This window comes from Balaenoptera borealis (genome assembly GCF_965194805.1).
Source record: "Balaenoptera borealis genome assembly, chromosome: 11".
Classification (NCBI taxonomy): domain Eukaryota; kingdom Metazoa; phylum Chordata; class Mammalia; order Artiodactyla; family Balaenopteridae; genus Balaenoptera; species Balaenoptera borealis.
The window spans coordinates 53681923-53706171 of NC_138868.1; the positions used below are offsets into that span (position 1 = coordinate 53681923).

The following is a 24249-nucleotide window of genomic DNA, read 5'->3' on the forward strand; positions in this document are numbered from 1 at the left end:
CATGGCTTGAGACACGCAAAAAAGTCTTGATCAGGAAATAGAAAGCACTAACTATATATAAAGATTGATGAATTGAATTTCATTAAAATTAAGAACTTCTGTTCACCAAAATTCACCAGTAATATGAAAAAGCAAGCCACAGACTGAGAAAAGATTTTTGTGATATACGGATCTACCAGGAACTTGTATCCAGGATATATAAAGGACTCAAATCAACAACAACAACAAAAAGGATACACAACCCAATTTAAATACAGGCAAGAGGCGAGTAAGCACTTCCAAAAGAGGATATCAAAGTGACCAATAAACATATAAAAAGGTACTCAACATCATTAGTCACTTGAGAAATGCAAATCGAAAGCACAATGAGATATCACTACCTATCTACCAAAACCAGTAAAATGAAAAAGACTGATGGTACCAAGTATTTGTGAAGATATGGAATAACTGGAAATCTCTTACATTAATATGGGATTGAAAATTGCTACAACCCCATTGGAAAAGTATTTGGCAGTATCCACTAATGCTAAACAAACTTTTACACTCTGCGGCTCAGCAATTCCACTCCTGGGTATATACCCAACAGAAGCAAGTGCTTATGTCCACCAAAAGATGTGTAAAAAAATGTTCACAGCAGCTTTATCCATAATAGCTCCCAAATAGAAATAACCAAAATGTCTATCAACAGTAAAAAGTGTAAATAAATTGTGGCATAAATGGAATAAAAAAGAGAAAAAAAAAAGAGTGAACCACTGACATAGGCAACAACATGAATGAATCCCACAGATTTAACGTTGAGTGATACATGAATTTCAAATCAGGCAAAACTCATCTGTGGTGACAGAAGTCAGAACAGTGGTTATTCTTAGAGGAGATACTGATTGGGAAGGTACCACATGGGATGCTGAAAACGTTCTATATTGTAATATGGGTGATAGTTAAAAGAGTATATATATGTAAAAACTCAAGCTCTGCACAAGATTTCTGTATTTTACTCTATGTAAATTATTCCTCAATTTAAAATAAATGTTAAGGAAAAACAGTGTGGTATTGGCACAGTAATAGAGAATTAGATCAGTGGAGCAGAATATGTAATCCACAAATACACTCATGCATTAAAGGGATTTTGGTTTATAATAAAGGCAACGTTTCTTTCATTTTCTGCCTCCAAATGTTGCCATCTGGATGTGATTCTTGGGACTGTGGTAGCAACCTTGAGACCTCAATGGGAACCAGCCTAAAAGAACAAGCAAGAAGGACAAGCAAGCAGGCCAAGGATGGAGAGGAGAGGATGGAAAGAGCCTGAGCCCCTTGAGGATATCAATGCACCCCAGAATTAACCATCTCTGGAAAGCCTTACTTCTCAGTTTCTCGTTATTTGAGATAAAAAGGAAAAAATCCACTTGTAACTGGGTTGTAAAAGCATCTTCACTGACAGAACCAGTTAGGAAGTCATAGAAATAGTTCATGTAGGACCATGATCTCCCCTGGCCCAGCAGTTGAAAAGCAGCAGCTCCCCAGGGAGCCACAGACTCTCAGAATAAACTCTTGGAAGCTTATTCACACCATGGGGCTAGCATCTGCAACAAGTGGTATCACTAACCTGTCCGGTCAACATCCTTTTTCATGGGCAGTACAGTATAATCCGGTTGGTCATCCGAGGCCTCAAATATCCACGACTTGGGCTGCAGCATGGATTGGGGCTCTTTCCTGGGACTTCCCCTGCCTCCAACCCAGTCTCCAGACCCATCTCGGAGCTGAACCTGCTGTAGGTACGGGATCCGGAAAATCTTGTTTTGGTCCAGGCTTAACTTCTTCAGTCTTCAATTAAGGAAAGTGAACATAGAATCACAGCAGTAATGATACCTCAGGGACATTTACCAAGCAACTTTAGGGAAAGAACATGGAATCAGGCTTCGACAGTCACTTCTCTTGCGTGACCTTGAGCCAGTGACTTACCCTCTCTGGGCCTCAATGTCCCTATCTCTAAAATGGGGATAGTATTTATTAACCTTTCAAGGGTCTTGTGAAGATTAAATGAGACAATATGTAAACGGTGCCACAAAGTAGTGTTCAGTAAATGGTATTTGAATCCAAAGTAAATTTTCCAGGGATCTAAAACTTAACCATTTAAATGCCAGCATTTCATTACTTTAACCAAATATAGTCAGCCCTCCATATCTGTGGGTTCTACGTTGGTTGAATCTGTGGACGCAAAACCCAGATACAGAGGGCCAACTACAGGTAGAGCTCAGAGTTTAACTTACCTTTCTGATTCTGATTCTTTTTTTTTTTTTGGCTCCTCTCTTAGGGTCAGGATCCCATATCACCTCCTACCCTCCTTTCTCTTTACTGCTTCTAATCCAGTCACATGATCAGAAATATCTTTACTGATGCCTCACTTTTTTGGCTTGAGCTAAAACTCAGAGGGGAGATGACTTACCCATGGCCACACAGCAGAGATAAGTGATGGAGCTGGGATTTAAACCCAGGCATTTTGGCTTCCAGAGCAGCACTCAAGGTGTGAGCAAGGCTGGGGGTTATAGAGGGCCCTGCAGAGAGAGGCTTGTAGCTTTACCTCCTGAGCCCGGCCAGGCTGGCAAAGCAATTGGGGTTGGAGAGTTTGTTGTCATCCAGCATCAGGGTCTCTAGCGCCGGGAACCTCAGGATGTACCTCTTGCTGGTCAGCGATGTTACATATGCCTCCCTGTGGGTGCAAAGACCTTGGGTAATGAACAAGGGCAGGGGACAAGCGCTACCATTCCCAGGAAGAAATGGAGGATAGGAAATCAATCAAGAGGCCTAACCAGCTTGGGAACTTCTCTAGTGCCCAAGAGTGGTCTCCGCAGTGAGGGACCAAAAGGTGTAATTCCCTCTTCAACTGACCCCCTTCCCCAAACCCCACTCACACATACAATCTTTTGTATGGAGAAAGGTTGCACATATTCACTGATGGACTCAGTGAGACCAGTTTGCAGCAGGATGGAGGGGCACTAGTAATGTTCACGGAAAACACCAGGGTGACAGAGTTAGGGGAAGCATTCTGTAGGAACAACACTACACAATTTTGGGTCAGGGCGGACTCCCAAGTATGCTGTGTCACCCCCAAGAAGTGGTAACCACGGAAGTACCAGGAGACAATGCCCTTGGCAGAGATTAAGTGGGGTAAGGTAGGATGGATGAAGGGCACCATCCCTAGCCGCAGTGAGGCTCTCCTCTAAAGTGACTTTGTAAAGTGCACACATCAGTATGGAATTGGGAAGTCTTTTCTTAAATTCAAACTCTCTGAGGATTCCCAGAAACACTTGAGAGTGGGATTTAACAGGCTGAAGTCCTGAATCACACAGGTGGGGCAGGAAGTGGTGGCATCATTGATGGTGGTACTACCATCAATGATGTGACCTCATTTGTGTCCCCAGGTGGATGAGGCCTAGGTATTTACTTTTAAGCACACGAAAGGCAGATGACTCACATCGTGTTTTCATTCCTCCCTCCAACTCCATCCTCTGTATACACGAAAACAAACACATAGGGATATCCAGTCACAAAACATACATACACATATGTAAATCACAGACGTGCCTACAATAAGAGGACAGGAAAGCAGCCTTTCTTCCGAGCCTACTGCATTCCTGGAATTGTTAGCTGTTTTATACATGTCATCTTAGAATAGCACTTGAGAAGGACTGGTGTTATCCATCTCCTGTTCAGATGAAGAAATTCAGACTCAGCGTCACTTGCCCAAAATCTCACGGCCAGAAAGTGGTAGAGCTCAAACTAGACTCCAAACCCCAGGCCCTCTCCACTGCAGCACCCGCCTCTCACATCACATCTTCAAGCTCTCTGTGGATTAAAGGGTGGGGAAGTGGAAGGGTAGCTGTTGGCTGGGCTGGAGAGAACTTGACAAAGGTAGGCAATGAGTTCAAAAGTCCAAAAGGATTGTAAGAGTACACCTAAAGGCAGGAATATTTCAAAGATGAATTTAGAGACAGCATATATCCAGCCGTGTAGTCGTTCATTCATTCATTCATTCATTCACACTCATGAATTTCTTCAACACGTATTTGTGGAGCCAGGGACTGGGAATACAAAGAGAAAAAGAACACATCTCCCTCTCAAGGTGCTTATTAGAGTCTCGTGGAGGAGACAGATGCACAGCACACAGTGAGACAAATGCTCCGGCAGAGGCAGGCATGACGCGTGATGGGAGTCACCCACCCCGGTGGGGAGGACCCAGGGAAGGCAGTGTTTAAGCGAAACCATGAAGAATGGAGAGGGAGGGAATTCCCTGGCAGCCCAGCGGTTAAGGGTTAAGACTCCATGCTCTCACTGCTGAGGGCCCGGGTTTGATCTCTGGCTGGGAAACTAAAATCCCTTAAGCTGCATGGTGTGGCCAAAAAAAAAAAAAAAAAAAAAAAGAATGGAGAAGGAATTTGCCATGTTCTTAAGAACTGCGAGAGAGGGAGAGGAACAGGAGAAAAATCATTTCTTTGTGGCTGGAGCTGTAATATTTTTAGGAGCTCTGGCCGGTCATGTGTGGCCCATCACGGGGCCCAGAGAGAGACAGGTGCTCACCCGTAAAGACAAATGGAGCGAGTCACAGGGACGAGCATATGTGAAAGCTGAGAGACAGAACTTCTGGGCTGTTCCACAATGCTCAGGACCTACATTCAGTATGTCCCTAAGGCATGGCTGTTAGATGCCCCGTTGTTCTTATAGTAAACTCCTCCTTTTCTGTTACTCTAATATTGATGGATTTCTGTAGATTATAACCATGATAGTTCTGACTAAAAAAAAGGCACAGGTCAGATATGGTTTCCAAAAGAGCCCTGGCAAGGTGTGGGGGAAGAGGCTTGAAGTCCAAAGACCAGAGAAACTCAACAGAGAAGGAAAGAAGCCTTTAGTTCATGGTACTTTTCAGGGTCATGGATGACTCTTTGCCTCTTCCTGAAAGGGCCAACTTTCATACACTGACGTTTTAATCTACCTGAAAGCAATTACAGGACGGTGCCCAGAAGCTCTGTTGATTTATAAATAACTGGCCAATCTTTATTTTGCTCCAATGGAATATGAAACAGCTAAGAAATAAGCCTTCAAAAAATTCCTCTTAAGCCCCCTAACAAACCTTCTTAAAGTTCAACTCTAATTGTAACATAGAGAAGTTTCATTCTGTCTCTAAAATAGATGTCTTAAAATAGGGGGGCCATCAATAGGTAGTTGAGGAAGACAAGATGCAAAGCTTCACAGGAAAGCATCAGACTCCCCCAGTGAGCCCTTCCCGTGGCAGTTTTGGGAGAAGAGCTTTTTGCAGTGGCAGGAGTCTGTCAGTAACGGAGAAACCGAGGTTTCCAGCTGTTCAGAGTAGTGCTATTTTTATTATACCTTCTCTTGGCAAAAGGAATTGATACGATTTAAAATCTGATGGCTTTAAAGGAATTTTTTAGCAGGTAGAAGTATGCCCCAGTGGTTGGATTCCCATTCAGGAATGGGAACTCGTGCCCCATATTAGAAAAAGCATGGGAGTGGGGATCAGGAGCCCTGGGCTCTGGTTCTGGTGGTGCTGCTGCTTTGCCTGCTGTGTGATTTCTAGTTGGTGCCAAGCATCTCTGGGCCCAGTCAGTTCCTCCCTCTATCTATATGATGGAAGAGGATTTCTTTTACTTTACATTGTAAGACTTTGTATTAGGCTAAAATTATTGTTCAACAGACTAGACCAAGGACTATAGCAAACAAGACAAAATTTAGCAAACACTGATGTTTGTTCAAATTCAGTTCAGCTTCTGTGATAAGATACAGAAAACCCACCACGCAAACACAGGATGAGGGAGACATGGCTTAACAGCTTGTTTGTGTAAGAAAGGACTTATGATGTGGCTGCTAAAAGCTAGTGCTCTTTCAAGTGGCATTATTAGGCATATAGTGATGAGAAAAAAGGAGGTCACAATGCCCCTCTGCTCTGTGCTGGTCAAGCCTAAGAGCCGACTCTTGAGGTCCAAGGGGGAAAGGGAATAGGCCTAATGGGAGAGGCAAAGTATCAGCTGTCAGTCAAAACAAGTAAGAGAGCAGTCTAAAGATGGAGTAGGTCAAATATGATTCCCCTAACTCACCCAGACAGACTGTGATCTACCCGGAAATGGAGATATAAATAGTTCAGAATTGATGAGGTATGTTGTGAAATGGAAAAAAGGAAGGAGAACAGAGGATGGAGAAATAGGCAGAGTCAAGTCCTGAAAAGCCTTGTAATCAATGTTAATGGAGTTTAGAACGTTGGGAAGCTGCGGAAGGACTTTAAGCAGGGCGGTGATAGAATCAGATGTGCATTTTAGAAACATCACTCTGGCTGATGGTGAGGAGGATGGACTGGGAGGTGAGAAACTGGAGACTGAAACCAAACAGGAGGATAACAGAAAAGGGCAAGTTTAAGAAAAATTTAGGAAGTACAATGCACAGAATCTGGAGACTGAATGGATGTGCAAGGTGAGGAAGGAAAGAATTCAGGCTGCTGACCGTGTTTCTAGCCTGCACAACTGCACAGCAGATGAAGAGCAGTGCCCACCACTGAGGACAGGGACGCGGGAGGAGGAGATGTTGGCATGGGCATGTGTCTGATGAGTTTGGTATGATAAGCAGGATACATGGGCGTACAGCTCAGAAGACAGAAGTGAAGTAGAGAAATAACTAAGACTTGGGAAGGGATGAGACCACTAAGAAAGACTGTAAAGATTAAGAAAAACAGTGGGTTGAGAGTGGACAATGGGGGACCACCAAGATTTAAGAGATTGGCAGAAAAGGGGAATCCATAGAGCATACTGAGTGTGGACAGATGTGCAGGGAGGAAATGACCATAGCAGTTGTCTGGAGTCTCATCGCTTTCAAAGCATAATTATTTCCGTTGTAAGCAGGAGTACATTTATTCTCCTGATGTAAGCAGGAGTAAGCAGGAGTACATTTATTCTCCTTTTCTTATATGTAAAGAACTAGGAAGTGCAGAGTGGTGGAGACTTGCCTTACTTTATGTAATAAGACTTTCCACTTGAAAACAACTAGAATGATGAATAAAGTATAAAAAGAAAAAAGACCCATCATTTAGAGCTACCATATGATCCAGTAATCCTGCTCCTGGGCATATATCCAGAGAAAAACCATACTTTGGAAAGATACATGCACCCCAATGTTCATTGCAGCACTATTTATAACAGCCAGGACATGGAAGCAACCTAAATATCCATCGACAGATGAATGGATAAAGAAGATGTGGTACATATATACAATGGAATATTACTCAGCCATATAAAAGAACGAAATAATGCCATTTGCAGCAACATGGATGGACCTAGAGGTTACCATACTGAGTGAAGTACGTCAGAGAAAGACAAATATCATATGATATCACTTATATGTGGAATCTAAAAAAAGAGTACAAATAAACTTATTTACAAAACAGAAACAGAGTCACAGATGGAGAAAACAAACTTATGGTTTCCAAGGGGGAAAGGAGGGGGGAGGGATAAATTGGGAGATTGGGCTTGACATATACACACTACTATATGTAAAATAGATAACTAATAAGGCCCTACTACTGTATAGCACAGGGAACTCTACTCAATACTCTGTAATGACCTATATGGGAAAAGAATCTAAAAAAGAGTGGATATGTGTACACATATAACTGATTCACTTTGCTGTACACCTGAAACTAACACAACATTGTAAATCAACTATACTCCAATAAAAATTTTTAAAATAAATAAATAAAACCATGTAAGAGATGCAAAGACAGTAAGGAAGTAGTGTGCCACAATCTAAAACTCCAGAGACAGAAACTGAGCACAAGAAGCCACTTTTGCCTTAAGGATATTTGCTATCTTATACAAAGAGAAGGCAGGCATGTAATTGGAGACCCCCCCCCCCCACGTGAATCTGGGATCCTAAAGAGAGGTACCCTCAGGACAGAGTGAACCAGAACTAAACCCATTCCCCTCATCCCACAACCAGGGGAAAACTACCTTGGAGTGAACAGAGAAGGGGAGGGGCGAGGGCAGGCTGGTCCTCTTGAAAACTCTAGCCCAAATTTGGATTGTCAGAGTGGTTCATAAAATATCCAACTAGTTAAGTTTAGTTTAAAATGGTTCCATACCAGGCACCTAGGCACCTGGCCAAAATAAATGGAAAGGCTTTGGGTCCTGCAGACTAAATAACGTGAGGCAACTCTCCCCTAAGTAAAAACTATAAAATCCAGACAAAATATATACATTAAAAATAATCTTCTTTAAGACATCTGGGAACTAACAAGCTGTGAAAAGTTGGGGGACCAAGATTTAGAAGAAGGAGGAAACCCAAAGGGATTCATGTACCATTTGGGGCCACTTTTCCCCTACGGCTCCCCTCTAACTACGGAAGTGGGTGAGAGGCTAAGAAGCTGAGCAGAGATTCTGACAACCTTGTTAGCCCAGGAGGCCAAAAATTGGAGTCCAGGGTGCGCTACAGAAAGGGAGCCCTAATCAACTGCCCCTGTTTTAAGTTAGGGCAGTGGAGGACTAAATCCTAGGAGGAAGTGTGAACTAGAAACAGTGTGTTCCTTGCAGGGATTGAAGACTAGCTTCAAACAACTTCAATTTCTGTAAATGAATTAAGATGATTTGGAATTATTGGTGATCTATATAACCAAAAACTCTAGATCTGGTGAGAAAAAAAAAGTGATTTGAGTTGCCCGAAAGGGAGAGTCATGGTCTCTCATTCAGTTCCTGACTATTTACATTTAAATTAAAACTAATTAAACTTAATAAAATGAAATATTCAGCTCCTCAGTCACACTAACCACATTTCAAGTGCTCAATATGACTAGTGGCTACCATACTGGACAATGCAGATATAGAACATTTCCAACATTACAGAAAGTTCTAATGAACACTGCTTTCAAGGATTACTAGTTACTAGAAAATATCTGCAAACTGGTGTTAATGTCTGGGGATATGAAAGGCATGGGTGGCCCACCATGCAAAGTGGGGGATTGTGAAGATCTGATGGGAGAATGGAAATTTAGCCTGTGAATGGACCCAGTGAAGTCACAAACCTACTGTGTGGTTATATCCCCAGTTCCTGAATGTATAAATAGACATACTGAGCAACTGACAGAATAACCACACTTTTCTTACTGACCAACAAAGCGAGGGCTATTATAATAGGAGGGGCCAAATTGAAGCCCTAGGAATTTTGCTTCCAAAACAGTAAACCAAAAATAATTCCGCAACCCTGAGGTAATTGCAGAGATTACTGCAAACACTAAAGACTGGAAAGGTAGAAGGATAATGAGTCCTATGACATCCCTGTTTAACTTATTTGGCTTGTGCAGAAGACGGGTCTTGAGTAATTACTGTAGATTACTATCAACTCAATCAAGTGGTGATTCCAATTTCAGCTGCTGTTCCATATGTAGACTCTTCTTACTGTAGCACATCCCCTAGCACTTGTGATACAGCTAAGGACGTGCCAGATGTTTCTTTCTCTTTATCAATGAACAAGAACTACCAGAAGCCGTATGCTTTCGCCTGACAGGGACAGCAGTATATCTTTGTCCTCTTCTCTGGGGGCTACATCAACTCTTTAGCCCTATTATAATCTATTGCACAGGGATCTTGATTATTTTGGTATTCCACAGAACACCATGTTGATTGGAGCTGATGGGCAGGAAATTCAAATACCTCAGATGCCTCAGTATGGAGTGTACCACAGGATGCAGGTAAACCTTGTAAAAATTCAAGGAACTGACACCCTGATTAATTTTCTTGATGTCCAGGTATCTGGAGCATGTTGGAATATACCTCCAATGTGAAAGACACCTTTCACCACCTGCTACTAAGAAAAAGGCACAAAGCTTTGTTGGCCTTTTTTGATTTGGGCAGCTACGCATAAAACATTTGTGCTATTCTGATCCATTTACTGAGGCTGCCAGTTTTGTGTGGGATCCAGAGAAAGGCAAGGCTCTGCAACAAGTCCAACTGCCATGCAAGCTGCTCTTTGGGCATTATGTCTTTGGCCAAGGGCATTGGGTGTTACTACTCCGTAGGTCCAGTTGTGCTCTAAATGTCTAAGGCTGCACAGATAGGGTTACCATACATCCTGGTTTTCAAGGACAGTTTGAGTTTTCACCTGTTATCCCAAAATAATTAATAGTGGTACTTTTCCCTCTCAACTATGTCTTGGTTTGGATGATAAATTAATGGTTGCTCATTCGATGAATAGAACCTTTTAAAGGCACCAATTACAGAAACATTTTTGAGCAAAGTTATGCTCTATTCTGCAGACAACTATTTTCCTTATGAAAAACAGTTTCTGGCTTACTACTGCATGTTGGTAGAGACTGAACACCTGACCATGGGACACCAAGGTGACCATGCCTCCTGAGCTGTTCAACATGAACTGAATGTGCAGAACTCCCTCATCAAATGAAAGCAACATTGGAGATCAGGCTCAAGCAAATCTGGAAAAGTTGCATGAACTAATATTGCTTAGATTCCTGTGATACCTACTCCTGCTGTACTGTTACTTCTCCATCAACCCATAATAAACGTCCTATGACCATTGGGTGTAGGAGAAAAATCTGCAGCTAGGTTTACAAATGATTTTGCATGATATGCTGATACTAACCAAAACCAGACTGTTGCAGGATTATAAGTCCATACAAAGGTGGCTCTGAAAGACAGGGAGGGGAAATCCTCCCAATATGTAAAACCTAGAACAACATATCTGATTGCTCATTTTCCTTGGTTGGCGAGATAGCCAGAAGTACAGGTCTATGCTGATTCATGGGCAGTGGTTTAGCTGAAGAGTCAAAGTTTGGAAAAAATAATGTAAAACTGCTGACAGGGAGGTCTGAGGGGAAGTCATATGAACAGACCTCTCAGGATGAACAGGATGTGTAAGGACTATTTCTATCCCATGTGAATGTTCCCAAAGACTTCCACTGCAGAGGAGACTCTCAGTGATCAGGTGGACGAGATGACCCTTCCATGAATGTCAGCTGGATACCCTGGTGCTTGCAAAATGGCCTTGGCAGCAGGGAAGGAGGCTACACACTCCCCCTCAACAAAGCACATCTGCCTACCACCCCTGCTGAGCACCTGCAGAGGCCAATGCTGAAACCCTAACATGGCACCATTTCTGGGAGGATTAGCCAGTCACCCAGTAGCAGGATGACTACAGTGCACACCTGCCTTCATAAAAGGAGCAGTGATTTTTCTCTTACTGAAATAAATATGTATTTGAGATATGGATTTTCCATCCCTGACCACAATATTCTGCAAGCATCACAATCTGTGGACTTCGAGAATGTCTTATTCATTATTCTGGTAGCGCACATAACATTGCTTCTAACCATGGAACACATTTCATGGCAAAGAAGTACAACAATGGGCTCACAGACATGGAGTTTAATTTTTTACCATGTACTCCATCACGCAGAAGTAGCTGACCTAATAGAATGGCAAGATAGTCTTTTGACAACTTATTTATTGCACTACCTAGCAGACTACCCACTGTGAGGTTGGGGTGTGGACTTACAGAATGGAGTGTCACACAAACTAGCAACCAAGACTGATGCTGTTTTTCTCACAACCAGAGCATAAGGGCCTAGGAATGAATGAATGAAAATGAAAGCAGCTCCTCTTATAATTATACACAACAATCCACTTGCAGCTTGTAATTTCTGCAGCTTTGAGCTCTTGAGTTAGAGGTCTTAGTTTCCTAGGGAGGAACACTTTTACAGGGGACACAAGAATAGTTCCACTTAACGGGAAGTTAAGTTTACTAGTGGCCACTTAGGCTCCTCATTCCACTGAATCAACAGGCAGGAAAACAGGGGTTTATTACATTGGCTAGGTGACTGATATTACCAACAATAGGTATGACTGCTGCTATACCTTGAGGGCAAAAAGGAATATGTTTGGAATCCAGGGAATTATCTGGTGTTCTTCTTTTTTTTTAAATCATCTTTAATATCTTTCATCAGTGCCTTATAGTTGTCTGCATACAGGTCTTTTGTCTCCCTAGGTAGGTTTATTCCTAGGTATTTTATTCTTTTTGTTGCAATGGTAAATGGCAGTGTTTCCTTAATTTCTCTTTCAGATTTTTCATCATTCGTGTATAGGAATGCAAGAGATTTCTGTGCATTAATTTTGTATCCTGCAACTTTACCAAATTCATTGATTAGCTCTAGTAGTTTTCTGGTGGCATCTTTAGGATTCTCTATGTATAGTATCATGTCATCTGCAAATAGTGACAGTTTTACTTCTTCTTTTCCAATTTGTATTCCTTTTATTTCTTTTTCTTCTCTGATTGCCGTGGCTAGGACTTCCAAAACTATGTTGAATAATAGTGGTGAGAGTGGACATCCATGTCTTGTTCCTGATCTTAGAGGAAATGCTTTCAGCCTTTCACCATTGAGAATGATGTTTGCTGTGGGTTTGTCATATATGGCCTTTATTATGTGGAGGTAGGTTCTCTCTATGCCCACTTTCTGGAGAGTTTTTATCATAAATCGGTGTTGAATTTTATCAAAAGCTTTTTCTGCATCTATTGAGATGATCATATGGTTTTTATTCTTCAGTTTGTTAATATGGTGCATCACATTGATTAATTTGTGTATACTGAAGAATCCTTGCATCCCTGGGATAAATCCCACTTGATCGTGGTGTATGATCCTTTTAATGTGTTGTTGGATTCTGTTTGCTAGTATTTTGTTGAGGATTTTTGCATCTATATTCATCAGGGATATTGGTCTGTAATTTTCTTTTTTTGTAGTATCTTTGTCTGGTTTTGGTATCAGGGTGATCGTGGCCTCACAGAATGAGTTTGGGAGTGTTCCTTCCTCTGCAATTTCTTGGAAGAGTTTGAGAAGGATGGGTGTTAGCTCTTCTCTAAATGTTTGATAGAATTCACCTGTGAAGCCATCTGGTCCTGGACTTTTGTTTGTTGGAAGATTTTTAATCACAGTTTCAATTTCATTACTTGTGACTGGTCTGTTCATATTTTCTACTTCTTCCTGGTTCAGTCTTGGAAGGTTATACCTTTCTAAGAATTTGTCCATTTCTTCCAGGTTGTCCATTTTGTTGGCATAGAGTTGCTTGTAGTAGTCTCTTAGGATGCTTTGTATTTCTGCAGTGTCTGTTGTAACTTCTCCTCTTTCATTTCTAATTTTATTGATTTGAGTCCTCTCCCTCTTTTTCTTGATGAGTCTGGCTAATGGTTTATCAATTTTGTTTATCTTCTCAAAGAACCAGCTTTCAGTTTTATTGATCTTTGCTATTGTTTTCTTTGTTTCTATTTCATTTATTTCTGCTTTGATCTTTATGATTTCTTTCCTTCTGCTAACTTTGGGTTTTGTTTGTTCTTCTTTCTCTAGTTCCTTTAGGTGTAAGGTTAGATTGTCTATTTGAGATTTTTCTTGTTTCTTGAGGTATGCTTGTATAGCTATAAACTTCCCTCTTAGAACTGCTTTTGCCGCATCCCATAGGTTTTGGATCGTCGTGTTTTCATTGTCATTTGTCTCTAGGTATTTTTTGATTTCCTCTTTGATTTCTTCAGCGATCTCTGGTTATTTAGTGACGTATTGTTTAGCCTCCATGTGTTTGTGTTTTTTATGTTTTTTTCCCTGTAATTCATTTCTAATCTCATATTGTTGTGGTCAGAAAAGATGCTTGATATGATGTCAATTTTCTTAAATTTACTGAGGCTTGATTTGTGACCCAAGATGTGATCTATCCTGGAGAATGTTCCATGAGCACTTGAGAAGAAAGTGTAATCTGCTGTTTTTGGATGAAATGTCCAGAAATATCAATTAAATCTATCTGGTCTATTATGTCATTTAAAGCTTGTTTCCTTATTTATTTTCATTTTGGATGATCTGTCCATTGGTGTAAGTGAGGTGTTAAAGTCCCCCACTATTATTGTGTTACTGTCGATTTCCTTTTATAGCTGTTAGCAGTTGCCGTACGTATTGAGGTGCTCCTATGTTGGGTGCATATATATTTATAATTGTTATATCTTCTTCTTGGATTGATCCCTTCATCATAATATAGTGTCCTTCCTTGTCTCTTGTAACAGTCTTTATTTTAAAGTCTATTTTATCTGATATGAGTATTGCTACTCCAGCTTTCTTTTGATTTCCATTTGCATGGAATATCTTTTTCCATCCCCTCACTTTCAGTCTGTATGTGGCCCTACGTCTGAAGTGGGTCTCTTTTAGACAGCATATATATGGGTCTTGTTTTTGTATCCATTCAGCAAGCCTGTGTCTTTTGGTTGGAGCATTTAATCCATTCACGTTTAAGGTAATTATCGATATGTATGTTCCTATGACCATTTTCTTAATTGTTTTGGGTTTTTTTTTTTTTAATGTCTGAAACATTTATATTAACATATTTCCATACATATTTCCATACAAATACAAATATAAGATTTTTAGAAATTTCATGTAATGTCTGAAACATTTATATTAACATATTTCCATACAAATAACCGAATGAAAGTTTAGTATTAGTTGTTTTGTTTGTTTTTTTATACTGCAGGTTCTTATTAGGCATCAGTTTTATACACATCAGTGTATACATGTCAATCCCAATCACCCAATTCAGCACACCACCATCCCCACCTCACCGCAGTTTTCCCCCCTTGGTGTCCATATGTCCATTCTCTACATCTGTGTCTCAACTTCTGCCCTGCAAACTGGCTCATCTGTACCATTTTTCTAGGTTCCGCATACATGCATTAATATACGATATTTGTTTTTCTCTTTCTGACTTACTTCACTCTGTATGACAGTCTCTAGATCCATCCACGTCTCAACAAATGACTCAATTTCGTTCCTTTTTATGGCTGAGTAATATTCCATTGTATATATGTACCACATCTTCTTTATCCATTCGTCTGTTGATGGGCATTTAGGTTGCTTCCATGACCTGGCTATTGTAAATAGTGCTGCAATGAACATTCGGGTGCATGTGTCTTTTTGAATTACGGTTTTCTCTGGGTATATGCCCAGTAGTGGGATTGCTGGGTCATATGGTAATTCTATTTTTAGTTTTTTAAGGAACCTCCATATTGTTCTCCATAGTGGCTGTATCAGTTTACATTCCCACCAACAGTGCAAGAGGTTTCCCTTTTCTCCACACCCTCTCCAGCATTTGTTGTTTGTAGATTTTCTGATGATGCCCATTCTAACAGGAGTGAGGTGATACCTCATTGTAGTTTTGATTTGTATTTCTCTAATAATTAGTGATGTTGAGCATCTTTTCATGTGCTTCGTGGCCGTCTGTATGTCTTCTTTGGAGAAATGTCTATTTAGGTCTTCTGCCCATTTTTGGATTGGGGTGTTTGTTTCTTTGATATTGAGCTGAATAAGCTGTTTATATATTTTGGAGATTAATCCTTTGTCCGTTGATTCATTTGAAAATATTTTCTCCCATTGTGAGGGTTGTCTTTTCGTCTTGTTTATGGTTTCCTTTGCTGTGCAAAAGCTTTGAAGTTTCAATAGGTCCCACTTGTTTATTTTTGTTTTTATTTCCATTACTCTAGTAGGTGGATCAAAAAAGATCTTGCTGTGATTTATGTCAAAGAGTGTTCTTCCTATGTTTTCCTCTAAGAGTTTTATAGTGTCCAGTCTTATATTTAGGTCCCTAATCCATTTTGAGTTTATTTTTGTGTATGGTGTTAGGGAGTATTCTAATTTCATTCTTTTACATGTAGCTGTCCAGTTTTCCCAGCACCACTTATTGAAGAGACTGTCTTTTCTCCATTGTATATCTTTGCCTCCTTTGTCATAGATTAGTTGACCATAGGTGTGTGGGTTAATCTCTGGGCTTTCTATCTTGTTCCATTGATCTATCTTTCTGGTTTTGTGCCAGTACCATATTGTCTTGATTACTGTAGCTTTGTAGTATAGTCTGAAGTCTGGGAGTCTGATTCATCCAGCTCCATTTTTTTGCCTCAAGACTGCTTTGGCTATTCGGGGTCTTTTGTGTCTCCATACAAATTTTAAGATGATTTGTTCTAGCTCCGTAAAAAATGCCATTGGTAATTTGATAGGGATTGCATTGAATCTGTAGATTGCTTTGGGTAGTATACTCATTTTCACAATGTTGATTCTTCCAATCCAAGAACATGGTATATCTCTCCATCTGTTGGTATCATCTTTAATTTCTTTCATCAGTGTCTTATAGTTTCCTGCATACAGGTCTTTTGTCTCCCTAGGTAGGTTTATTCCTAGGTATTTTATTCTTTTTGTTGCAATGGTAAATGGCAGTGTTTCCATAATTTCTCTTTCAGATTTTTCATCATTAGTGTATAGGAATGCAAGAGATTTCTGTGCATTAATTTTGTATCCTGCAACTTTACCATATTCATTAATTAGCTCTAGCAGTTTTCTGGTGGCAGTTTTAGGATTCTCTATATATAGTATCATGTCATCCGCAAACAGTGACAGTTTTACTTCTTCTTTTCCAATTTGTATTCCTTTTATTTCTTTTTCTTCTCTGATTGCCGTGGCTAGGACTTCCAGAACTATGTTGAATAATAGTGGTGAGAGTGGACATCCTTGTCTCGTTCCTGATCTTAGAGGAAATGCTTTCAGTTTTTCACCATTGAGAACGATGTTTGCTGTGGGTTTGTCATATATGGCCTTTATTATGTTGAGGTAGGTTCCCTCTAGGCCCACTTTCTGGAGAGTTTTTATCAGAAATGGGTGTTGAATTTTGTCAAAAGCTTTTTCTGCATCTATTGAGATGATCATATGGTTTTTATTCTTCAATTTGTTAATATGGTGTATCACATTGATTGATTTGCGTATATTGAAGAATCCTTGCATCCCTGGGATAAATCCCACTTGATCGTGGTGTATGATCCTTTTAATGTGTTGTTGGATTCTGTTTGCTAGTATTTTGTTGAGGATTTTTGCATCTATATTCATCAGTGATATTGGTCTGTAATTTTCTTTTTTTGTAGTGTCTTTGTCTGGTTTTGGTATCAGGGTGATGGTGGCCTCATAGAATGAGTTTGGGAGTGTTCCTTCCTCTGCAATTTTTTGGAAGAGTTTGAGAAGGATGGGTGTTAGCTCTTCTCTAAATGTTTGATAGAATTCACCTGGGAAGCCATCTGGTCCTGGACTTTTGTTTGTTGGAAGATTTTTAATCACAGTTTCAATTTCATTACTTGTGACTGGTCTGTTCATATTTTCTGTTTCTTCCTGATTCAGTCTTGGAAGGTTATACCTTTCTAAGAATTTGTCCATTTCTTCCAGGTTGTCCATTTTATTGGCATAAAGTTGCTTGTAGTAGTCTCTTAGGATGCTTTGTATTTCTGCGGTGTCTGTTGTAACTTCTCCTTTTTCATTTCTGATTTTATTGATTTGAGTCCTCTCCCTCTTTTTCTTGATGAGTCTGGCTAATGGCTTATCAATTTTGTTTATCTTCTCAAAGAACCAACTTTTAGTTTTATTGATCTTTGCTATTGTTTTCTTTGTTTCTATTTCATTTATTTCTGCTTTGATCTTTATGATTTCTTTCCTTCTGCTAACTTTGGGTTTTGTTTGTTCTTCTTTCTCTAGTTTCTTTAGGTGTAAGGTTAGATTGTTTACTTGAGATTTTTCTTGTTTCTTGAGGTAGGCTTGTATAGCTATAAACTTCCCTCTTAGAACCGCTTTTGCTGCATCCCATAGGTTTTGGGTCGTCATGTTTTCATTGTCATTTGTCTCTAGGTATTTTTTTATTTCCTCTTTGATTTCTTCAGTGATCTCTTGGTTATTTAGTAACGTATTGTTTAGCCTCCATGTGTTTGTCCTTTTTACGTTTTTTTCCTTGTAATTCATTTCTAATCTCATAGCGTTGTGGTCAGAAAAGATGCTTGATATGATTTCAATTTTCTTAAATTTACTGAGGCTTGATTTGTGACCCAAGATGTGATCTATCCTGGAGAATGTTCCATGCACACTTGAGAAGAACGTGTAATCTGTTTTTGGATGGAATGTCCTATATATATCAATTAAATCTATCTGGTCTATTGTGTCATTTAAAGCTTCTGTTTCCTTATTTATTTTCATTTTGGATGATCTGTCCATTGGTGTAAGTGAGGTGTTAAAGTCCCCCACTATTATTGTGTTACTGTCGATTTCCTCTTTTATAGCTGTTAGCAGTTGCCTTATGTATTGAGGTGCTCCTATGTTGGGTGCATATATATTTATAATTGTTATATCTTCTTCTTGGATTGATCCCTGGATCATTATGTAGTGTCCTTCCTTGTCTCTTGTAACATTCTTTATTTTAAAGTCTATTTTATCTGATATGAGTATAGCTACTCCAGCTTTCTTTTGATTTCCATTTGCATGGAATATCTTTTTCCATCCCCTCACTTTCAGTCTGTATGTGTCCCTAGGTCTAAAGTGGGTCTCTTGTAGACAACATATATATGGGTCTTGTTTTTGTATCCATTCAGCCAGTCTATGTCTTTTGGTTGGGGCATTTAATCCATTCACGTTTAAGGTAATTATCGATATGTATGTTCCTATGACCATTTTCTTAATTGTTTTGGGTTTGTTTTTGTAGGTTCTTTTCTTCTCTTGTGTTTCCCACTTAGAGAAGTTCCTTTAGCATTTGTTGTAGAGCTGGTTTGGTGGTGCTGAATTCTCTTAGCTTTTGCTTGTCTGTAAAGCTTTTGATTTCTCCATCAAATCTAAATGAGATCCTTGCCGGGTAGAGTAATCTTGGTTGTAGGTTCTTCCCTTTCATCACTTTAAGTATATCATGCCACTCCCTTCTGGCTTGCAGAGTTTCTGCTGAGAAATCAGCTGTTAACCTTATGGGAGTTCCCTTGTATGTTATTTGTCGTTTTTCCCTTGCTGCTTTCAATAATTTTTCTTTGTCTTTAATTTTTGCCACTTTGATTACTATGTGTCTCGCCGTGTTTCTCCTTGGGTTTATTCTGTATGGGACTCTCTGCGCTTCTTGGACTTGGGTGGCTATTTCCTTTCCCATGTTAGGGAAGTTTTCGACTATAATCTCTTCAAATATTTTCTCTGGTCCTTTCTCTCTCTCTTCTCCTTCTGGGACCCCTATAATGCGAATGTTGTTGCGTTTAATGTTGTCCCAGAGGTCTCTTAGGCTGTCTTCATTTCTTTTCATTCTTTTTTCTTGAGTCTGTTCCGCAGCAGTGAATTCCACCATTCTGTCTTCCAGGTCACTTATCCGTTCTTCTGCCTCAGTTATTCTGCTATTGATTCCTTCTAGTGTAGTTTTCATTTCAGTTATTGTATTGGTCATCTCTGTTTGTTTGTTCTTTAATTCTTCTAGGTCTTTGTTAATCATTTCTTGCATCTTCTCAATCTTTGCCTCCATTCTTATTCCGAGGTCCTGGATCATCTTCACTATCATTATTCTGAATTCTTTTTCTGGAAGGTTGCCTATGTCCACTTCATTTAGTTGTTTTTCTGGGGTTTTTTCTTGTTCCTTCATCTGGTACATAGCCCTCTGCCTTTTCATCTTCTCTATCTTTCTGTAACTGTGGTTTTTGGTCCACAGGCTGCAGGATTATAGTTTTTCTTGCTTCTGTAGTCTGCCCTCTGGTGGTTGAGGCTATCTACTGGGTTTGTTTTTGTAGGTCCTTTTCTTCTCTTGTGTTTCCCACTTACAGAAGTTCCTTTAGCATTTGTTGTAGAGCTGGTTTGGTGGTGCTGAATTCTCTTAGCTTTTGCTTGTCTGTAAAGCTTTTGATTTCTCCATCAAATCTGAATGAGATCCTTGCCGGGTAGAGTAATCTTGATTGTAGGTTCTGGCCTTTCATCACTTTAAGTATATCATGCCACTCCCTTCTGGCTTCTAGAGTTTCTGCTGAGAAATCAGCTGTTAACCTTATGGGAGTTCCCTTGTATGTTATTTGTCGTTTTTCCCTTGCTGCTTTCAATAATTTTTCTTTGTCTTTAATTTTTGCCACTTTGATTACTATGTGTCTCGGTGTGTTTCTCCTTGGGTTTATCCTGTATGGTACTCGCTGCACTTCCTGGATTTGGGTGGCTATTTCGTTTCCCATGTTAGGGAAGTTTCCGACTATAATCTCCTCAAATATTTTCTCTGGTCCTTTCTCTCTCTCTTCTCCTTCTGAGATTCCTATAATGTGAATGTTGTTGCGTTTAATGTTGTCCCAGAGGTCTCTTAGGCTGTCTTCATTTCTTTTCATTCTTTTTTCTTTATTCTGCTCTGCAGCAGTGAATTCCACCATTCTGTCTTCCAGGTCACTTATCTGTTCTTCTGTCTGTTATTCTGCTATTGATTCCTTCTAGTGTAGTTTTCATTTCACTTATTGTAATGTTCATCTCTGTTTGTTTGTTCTGTAATTCTTCTAGGTCTTTGTTAAACATTCCTTACATCTTCTCGATCTTCGCCTCCATTCTTTTTCCGAGGTCCTGGATCATCTTCACTATCATTATTCTGAATTCTTTTTCTGGAAGGTTGCCTATCTCCACCTCATTTAGTTGTTTTTCTGGGGTTTTATCTTGTTCCTTCATCTGGTACATAGCCCTCTGCCTTTTCATCTTGTCTATCTTTCTGTGAATGTGGTTTTTGTTCCACAGGCTGCAGGATTGTAGTTCTTCTTGCTTCTCTGGTGTTCTTCTTAAAAGGCTCATAACCATCAGTCAAAGTTGATGGAAGTTTTGCAAGATGAACAGAGTTTTGGAGCAGGATGATGGTGGTGGTTGCACAACAATGTGAATGTACTTAATGTCACTGAACTGTACACTTAAAAATGGTTAATATAGGAAGGCTTCTCATAGGGAAAAGAGGACAGTCTGAGATAGCCCTCGGAATATGTACAGAATCTACATAAGAAGAGAATGTAATGGTCGTAAGCAGGGTCTCTGGAGTCAGACGGACTTGGTTCAAATTCTGGCTCTGCCACTTATTAGCTTTGTAACTCAGGTTGAGTTATGTAACCTATCTATGCCTCAATTTCCTCATCTATAAAATGGGGATAATAATAGGGCACTTACCTCATAGGGTTGTGAGGATTAAATGAGTTAGTATATGTTTAGTTTGACAGAAGAGTGTCTGACACATAGTAAGCATTACACACGTATCGTTATTATTTTTTTTAATACTAATTTTTAGTGTAGTTACAATATTGTATTAATTTCAGGTGTACAACACAGTGATTTGATATTTTTATAAATTATACTCCACATAAAGTTATTATACAATATTGGCTATTTTCTCTGTGCTGTACATTATATACTTATATCTTATTTGTTTTTGTTTACATCTTTACTGGAGTATAATTGCTTTACAATGTTGTGTCAGTTTCTGCTGTATAACAAAGTGAATCAGCTATGCATATACATACATCCCCATATCTCTTCCCTCTTGCGTCTCCCTCTCACCCTCCCTACCCCACCCCTCTAGGTGGACACAAAGCACTGAGCTGATCTCCCTGTGCTATGTGGCTGCTTCCCACTAGCTATCTATTTTATATTTGGTATTTTATATTTTGTTATACATGTCCATGCCACTCTCTCTCTTCATCCCAGCTTACCCTTCCCCCTCCCCGTGTCCTCAAGTCCATTCTCTACGTCTGTGTCTTTATTCTTGTCCTGCCCCTAGGTTCTTCAGAACCATTTTTTTTTTTTTTTTAGATTCCATACATATGTGTTAGCATACAGTATTTGTTTTTCTCTTTCTGACTTACTTCACTCTGTATGACAGACTCATCGCTATTATTAAGCGAGGAAGGACCAGTACATTCTGGCCAAAAGGCATGGCTCAGCAAATGTGCAGAATGGGAATATGCAAAGCTTATTTAGAGGTTTCCTGAAGGGGAATAGTCTGGCAAGAGCAATAGCCACAACTTACCAGTGACAAATCAGAGGGAGGGAAAGTGACTCTCCAGACACCGGCGTCTCTCCTAATAGCACAGAGGAGTGTGGGACACCCAGCTGAGGCCTCCCGAACCTCTGGGGCTCTGTTCCCACCAGTGCCTTTTCTGGGAGCTTCAGTAGGTGGCATTCTACCTGCTTTGAGCACTCAGAGCCTGTCCTTACAGACCTTTTGAGCTGCTTTGGACTATTTCTTTGGACACATGTACCCAGACAAAGGCTCAGGAGGGAAACACATGGGACAGACTCTGGGATGTAGAACTTACTGCTCTGCGACAGCCAAATTGGGTGGCAGGGAGGTGAGCCCATTGCCTGTGAGGAGCAGGACACGGAGGTGTGGCAGAATCCCCAGATCACAGATGGCCTCCGCAGTCAGGTTGTTGAAGGAAAGGTCCAGGAACTATGGCGCAAAGATATAAGATGGGGAAACAGAAGCACTACTCGTGACAATGATGCTCATACAGGAGGTGGGAGCTGGCTACTTTTTTTTTTTTTTTAAACCTTCCAGGAGGGCCCATCGCCCACAGGCTAAAACCCTCCTGACTCTCAGGATGAACTTTCAAGGTCTACTAGAGTCATTCTACTATGTCCAACCTATTTGCCAGCCTCAGCCCCCACACTGCAAGCCTTTGTTTACCCCGTGGTACTGGCCAAAGTGACCGCTCCCCATTCCTTGCCGCACCCCACCTAGAGATCTTTGCTTGAGCTTTTCACTCAGGAATGCCCTTTCTCCATGTATCTGAATCCAAGCCCTAAAAGGCCAGCTCAAAAGCTGCCTCCTTATAAAACCTTTCTTAATTCCCCAGCCACATGGAATCTCTCCCTCCTCTGACTTTGGATGCTTTATCTAGACTGTTCTGAGGTTATTTCTCACAGTCAGCCAGGTAACTGTGATAACTGGATATAAGCCTGAGGAATAGGGTACTGGTACATGGATGTGCTGAGCAGGTCCTGGCACACAGTGGTGGACTAGGCTATAAACTCTCTGAGGTGAAGCACCTTGTCACTGTATCGATGTATCCTTATAATCTAGCATAGCACCTGGCACATAGTAGGTGCACATTAAAAAACCGGCTGAAATGAACTGGCTTATGAGGACAATGACCCAAACTGACACCTCATCATAAAGCACCTTCTAACTAGCCACCTAGATTCATGAGATAGTTGACTTGAGTTAGGAGACCAGTCAGGAAACTGAGTTTCTCTCTGCAAAGACAAAGGCAATTGTGATAAATTATATCACCCCAGTCTCTGGTCTCCCTCTTCTAGAAGAGCCTCTCTGGACACTCACTTTAGCTCTTATGTACAAGTCTGCTCCCTTCCCTCTCCCTCTGTAATAGGGAAGAAACTTTGTACTCTATTACAAGTTAATCACTAAAGGAATGTTGCCTATAAGCTTAAATTATACGTAATGGCCCATCTCTGGGAACCCTGTCTCCCAGGTAATGAGCATTAAGCTAAAATACCTTTATCTCACGGAAAACATCCTGACCAGGCCCACCTGTGAATGACTGCAGGAAGGAAGAAATTAACACATCCCCTCCGGAGGCTGACCAGAACCAGGAAATGTTAGACTTTACTCCTTCCTCTTTTAGTATAAAAGAAGCCTGAATTCTAACTCAGGTAAGATGGTTTTTTGGGACACTAGTCCACCATCTTCTTGGTCTGCTGGCTTTCCAAATAAAGTCGCTATTCCTTGCCCCAACACCTCATCTCTCAATTTACTGGCCTGCTGTGTGGCAAGCAGTACTCGGTAATACCTCCACCAACACACACCCATAGACGCCTACTGAATGGGGCCAGTTTCCGCATCTTATTCCACTGGTGCAGGGACAAGGTTTCTGGTCCGCCACTTCAGTGAAACACAGTCAGTCACACATACACAAATGACTGCAGGTCATTGCTGGAGGAGGACTGGGTTTGGTACTCCACTGTACTTAATTGACAGGCTCTGTAGACCTGGGTTTAAATCCTGGCTAATTGTGTGATCTTGGGCAAATTATCAATACTTAACCGAGCTTCCTTATCTATAAAGTAGAAATAATAATGGATTTTTATGAGGAATTATGTAGGTAAAGCCTTTAGCATGAAGCCTAGTGCACAGTAAATGCTTAATGTTGGCTGTCATGGTCATCACAATCCCTTCATTCAAGGCCCCTATACTGAAGGCTTACTTTGAACCAGTCCCTGCCCTGTGTGAGCTCACAGCCTAGTTGGGCAGCTAGATACATATATGTGTCTGTTAAGTAGCAATGCTGCTGGGATAGATGTTTGAGCTCTACCAGGGGGTCCAGACGGGCTTCACAGAGCAGGTGATGCTTAAGCTGTCCTCAGAGACTAGT

The 24249-nt window shown here is 40.5% G+C and overlaps 1 protein-coding gene across 24 annotated transcripts in view; it reads right to left on the reverse strand.

The window, feature by feature from the left end:
• The window catches only part of XRRA1 (X-ray radiation resistance associated 1), an 85844-nt gene that overhangs the window by 39397 nt on the left and 22198 nt on the right, over positions 1 to 24249 (reverse strand). For 10 of the 24 annotated variants that reach the window (XM_082343135.1, XM_082343155.1, XM_082343156.1 and 7 more), the window contains 3 exons: positions 22174 to 22307; positions 2579 to 2707; positions 1604 to 1821 (listed from right to left, as the gene is read on the reverse strand). The exons of 2 other annotated variants lie outside the window; for them this stretch is intronic. In XM_082343135.1, coding sequence (XP_082199261.1) covers positions 1604 to 1821; positions 2579 to 2640 — 280 coding nt within the window. In that variant the 5' untranslated portion in view covers positions 2641 to 2707; positions 22174 to 22307. 12 more of the 24 variants (XM_082343133.1, XM_082343136.1, XM_082343140.1 and 9 more) reach the window with 4 other exon arrangements.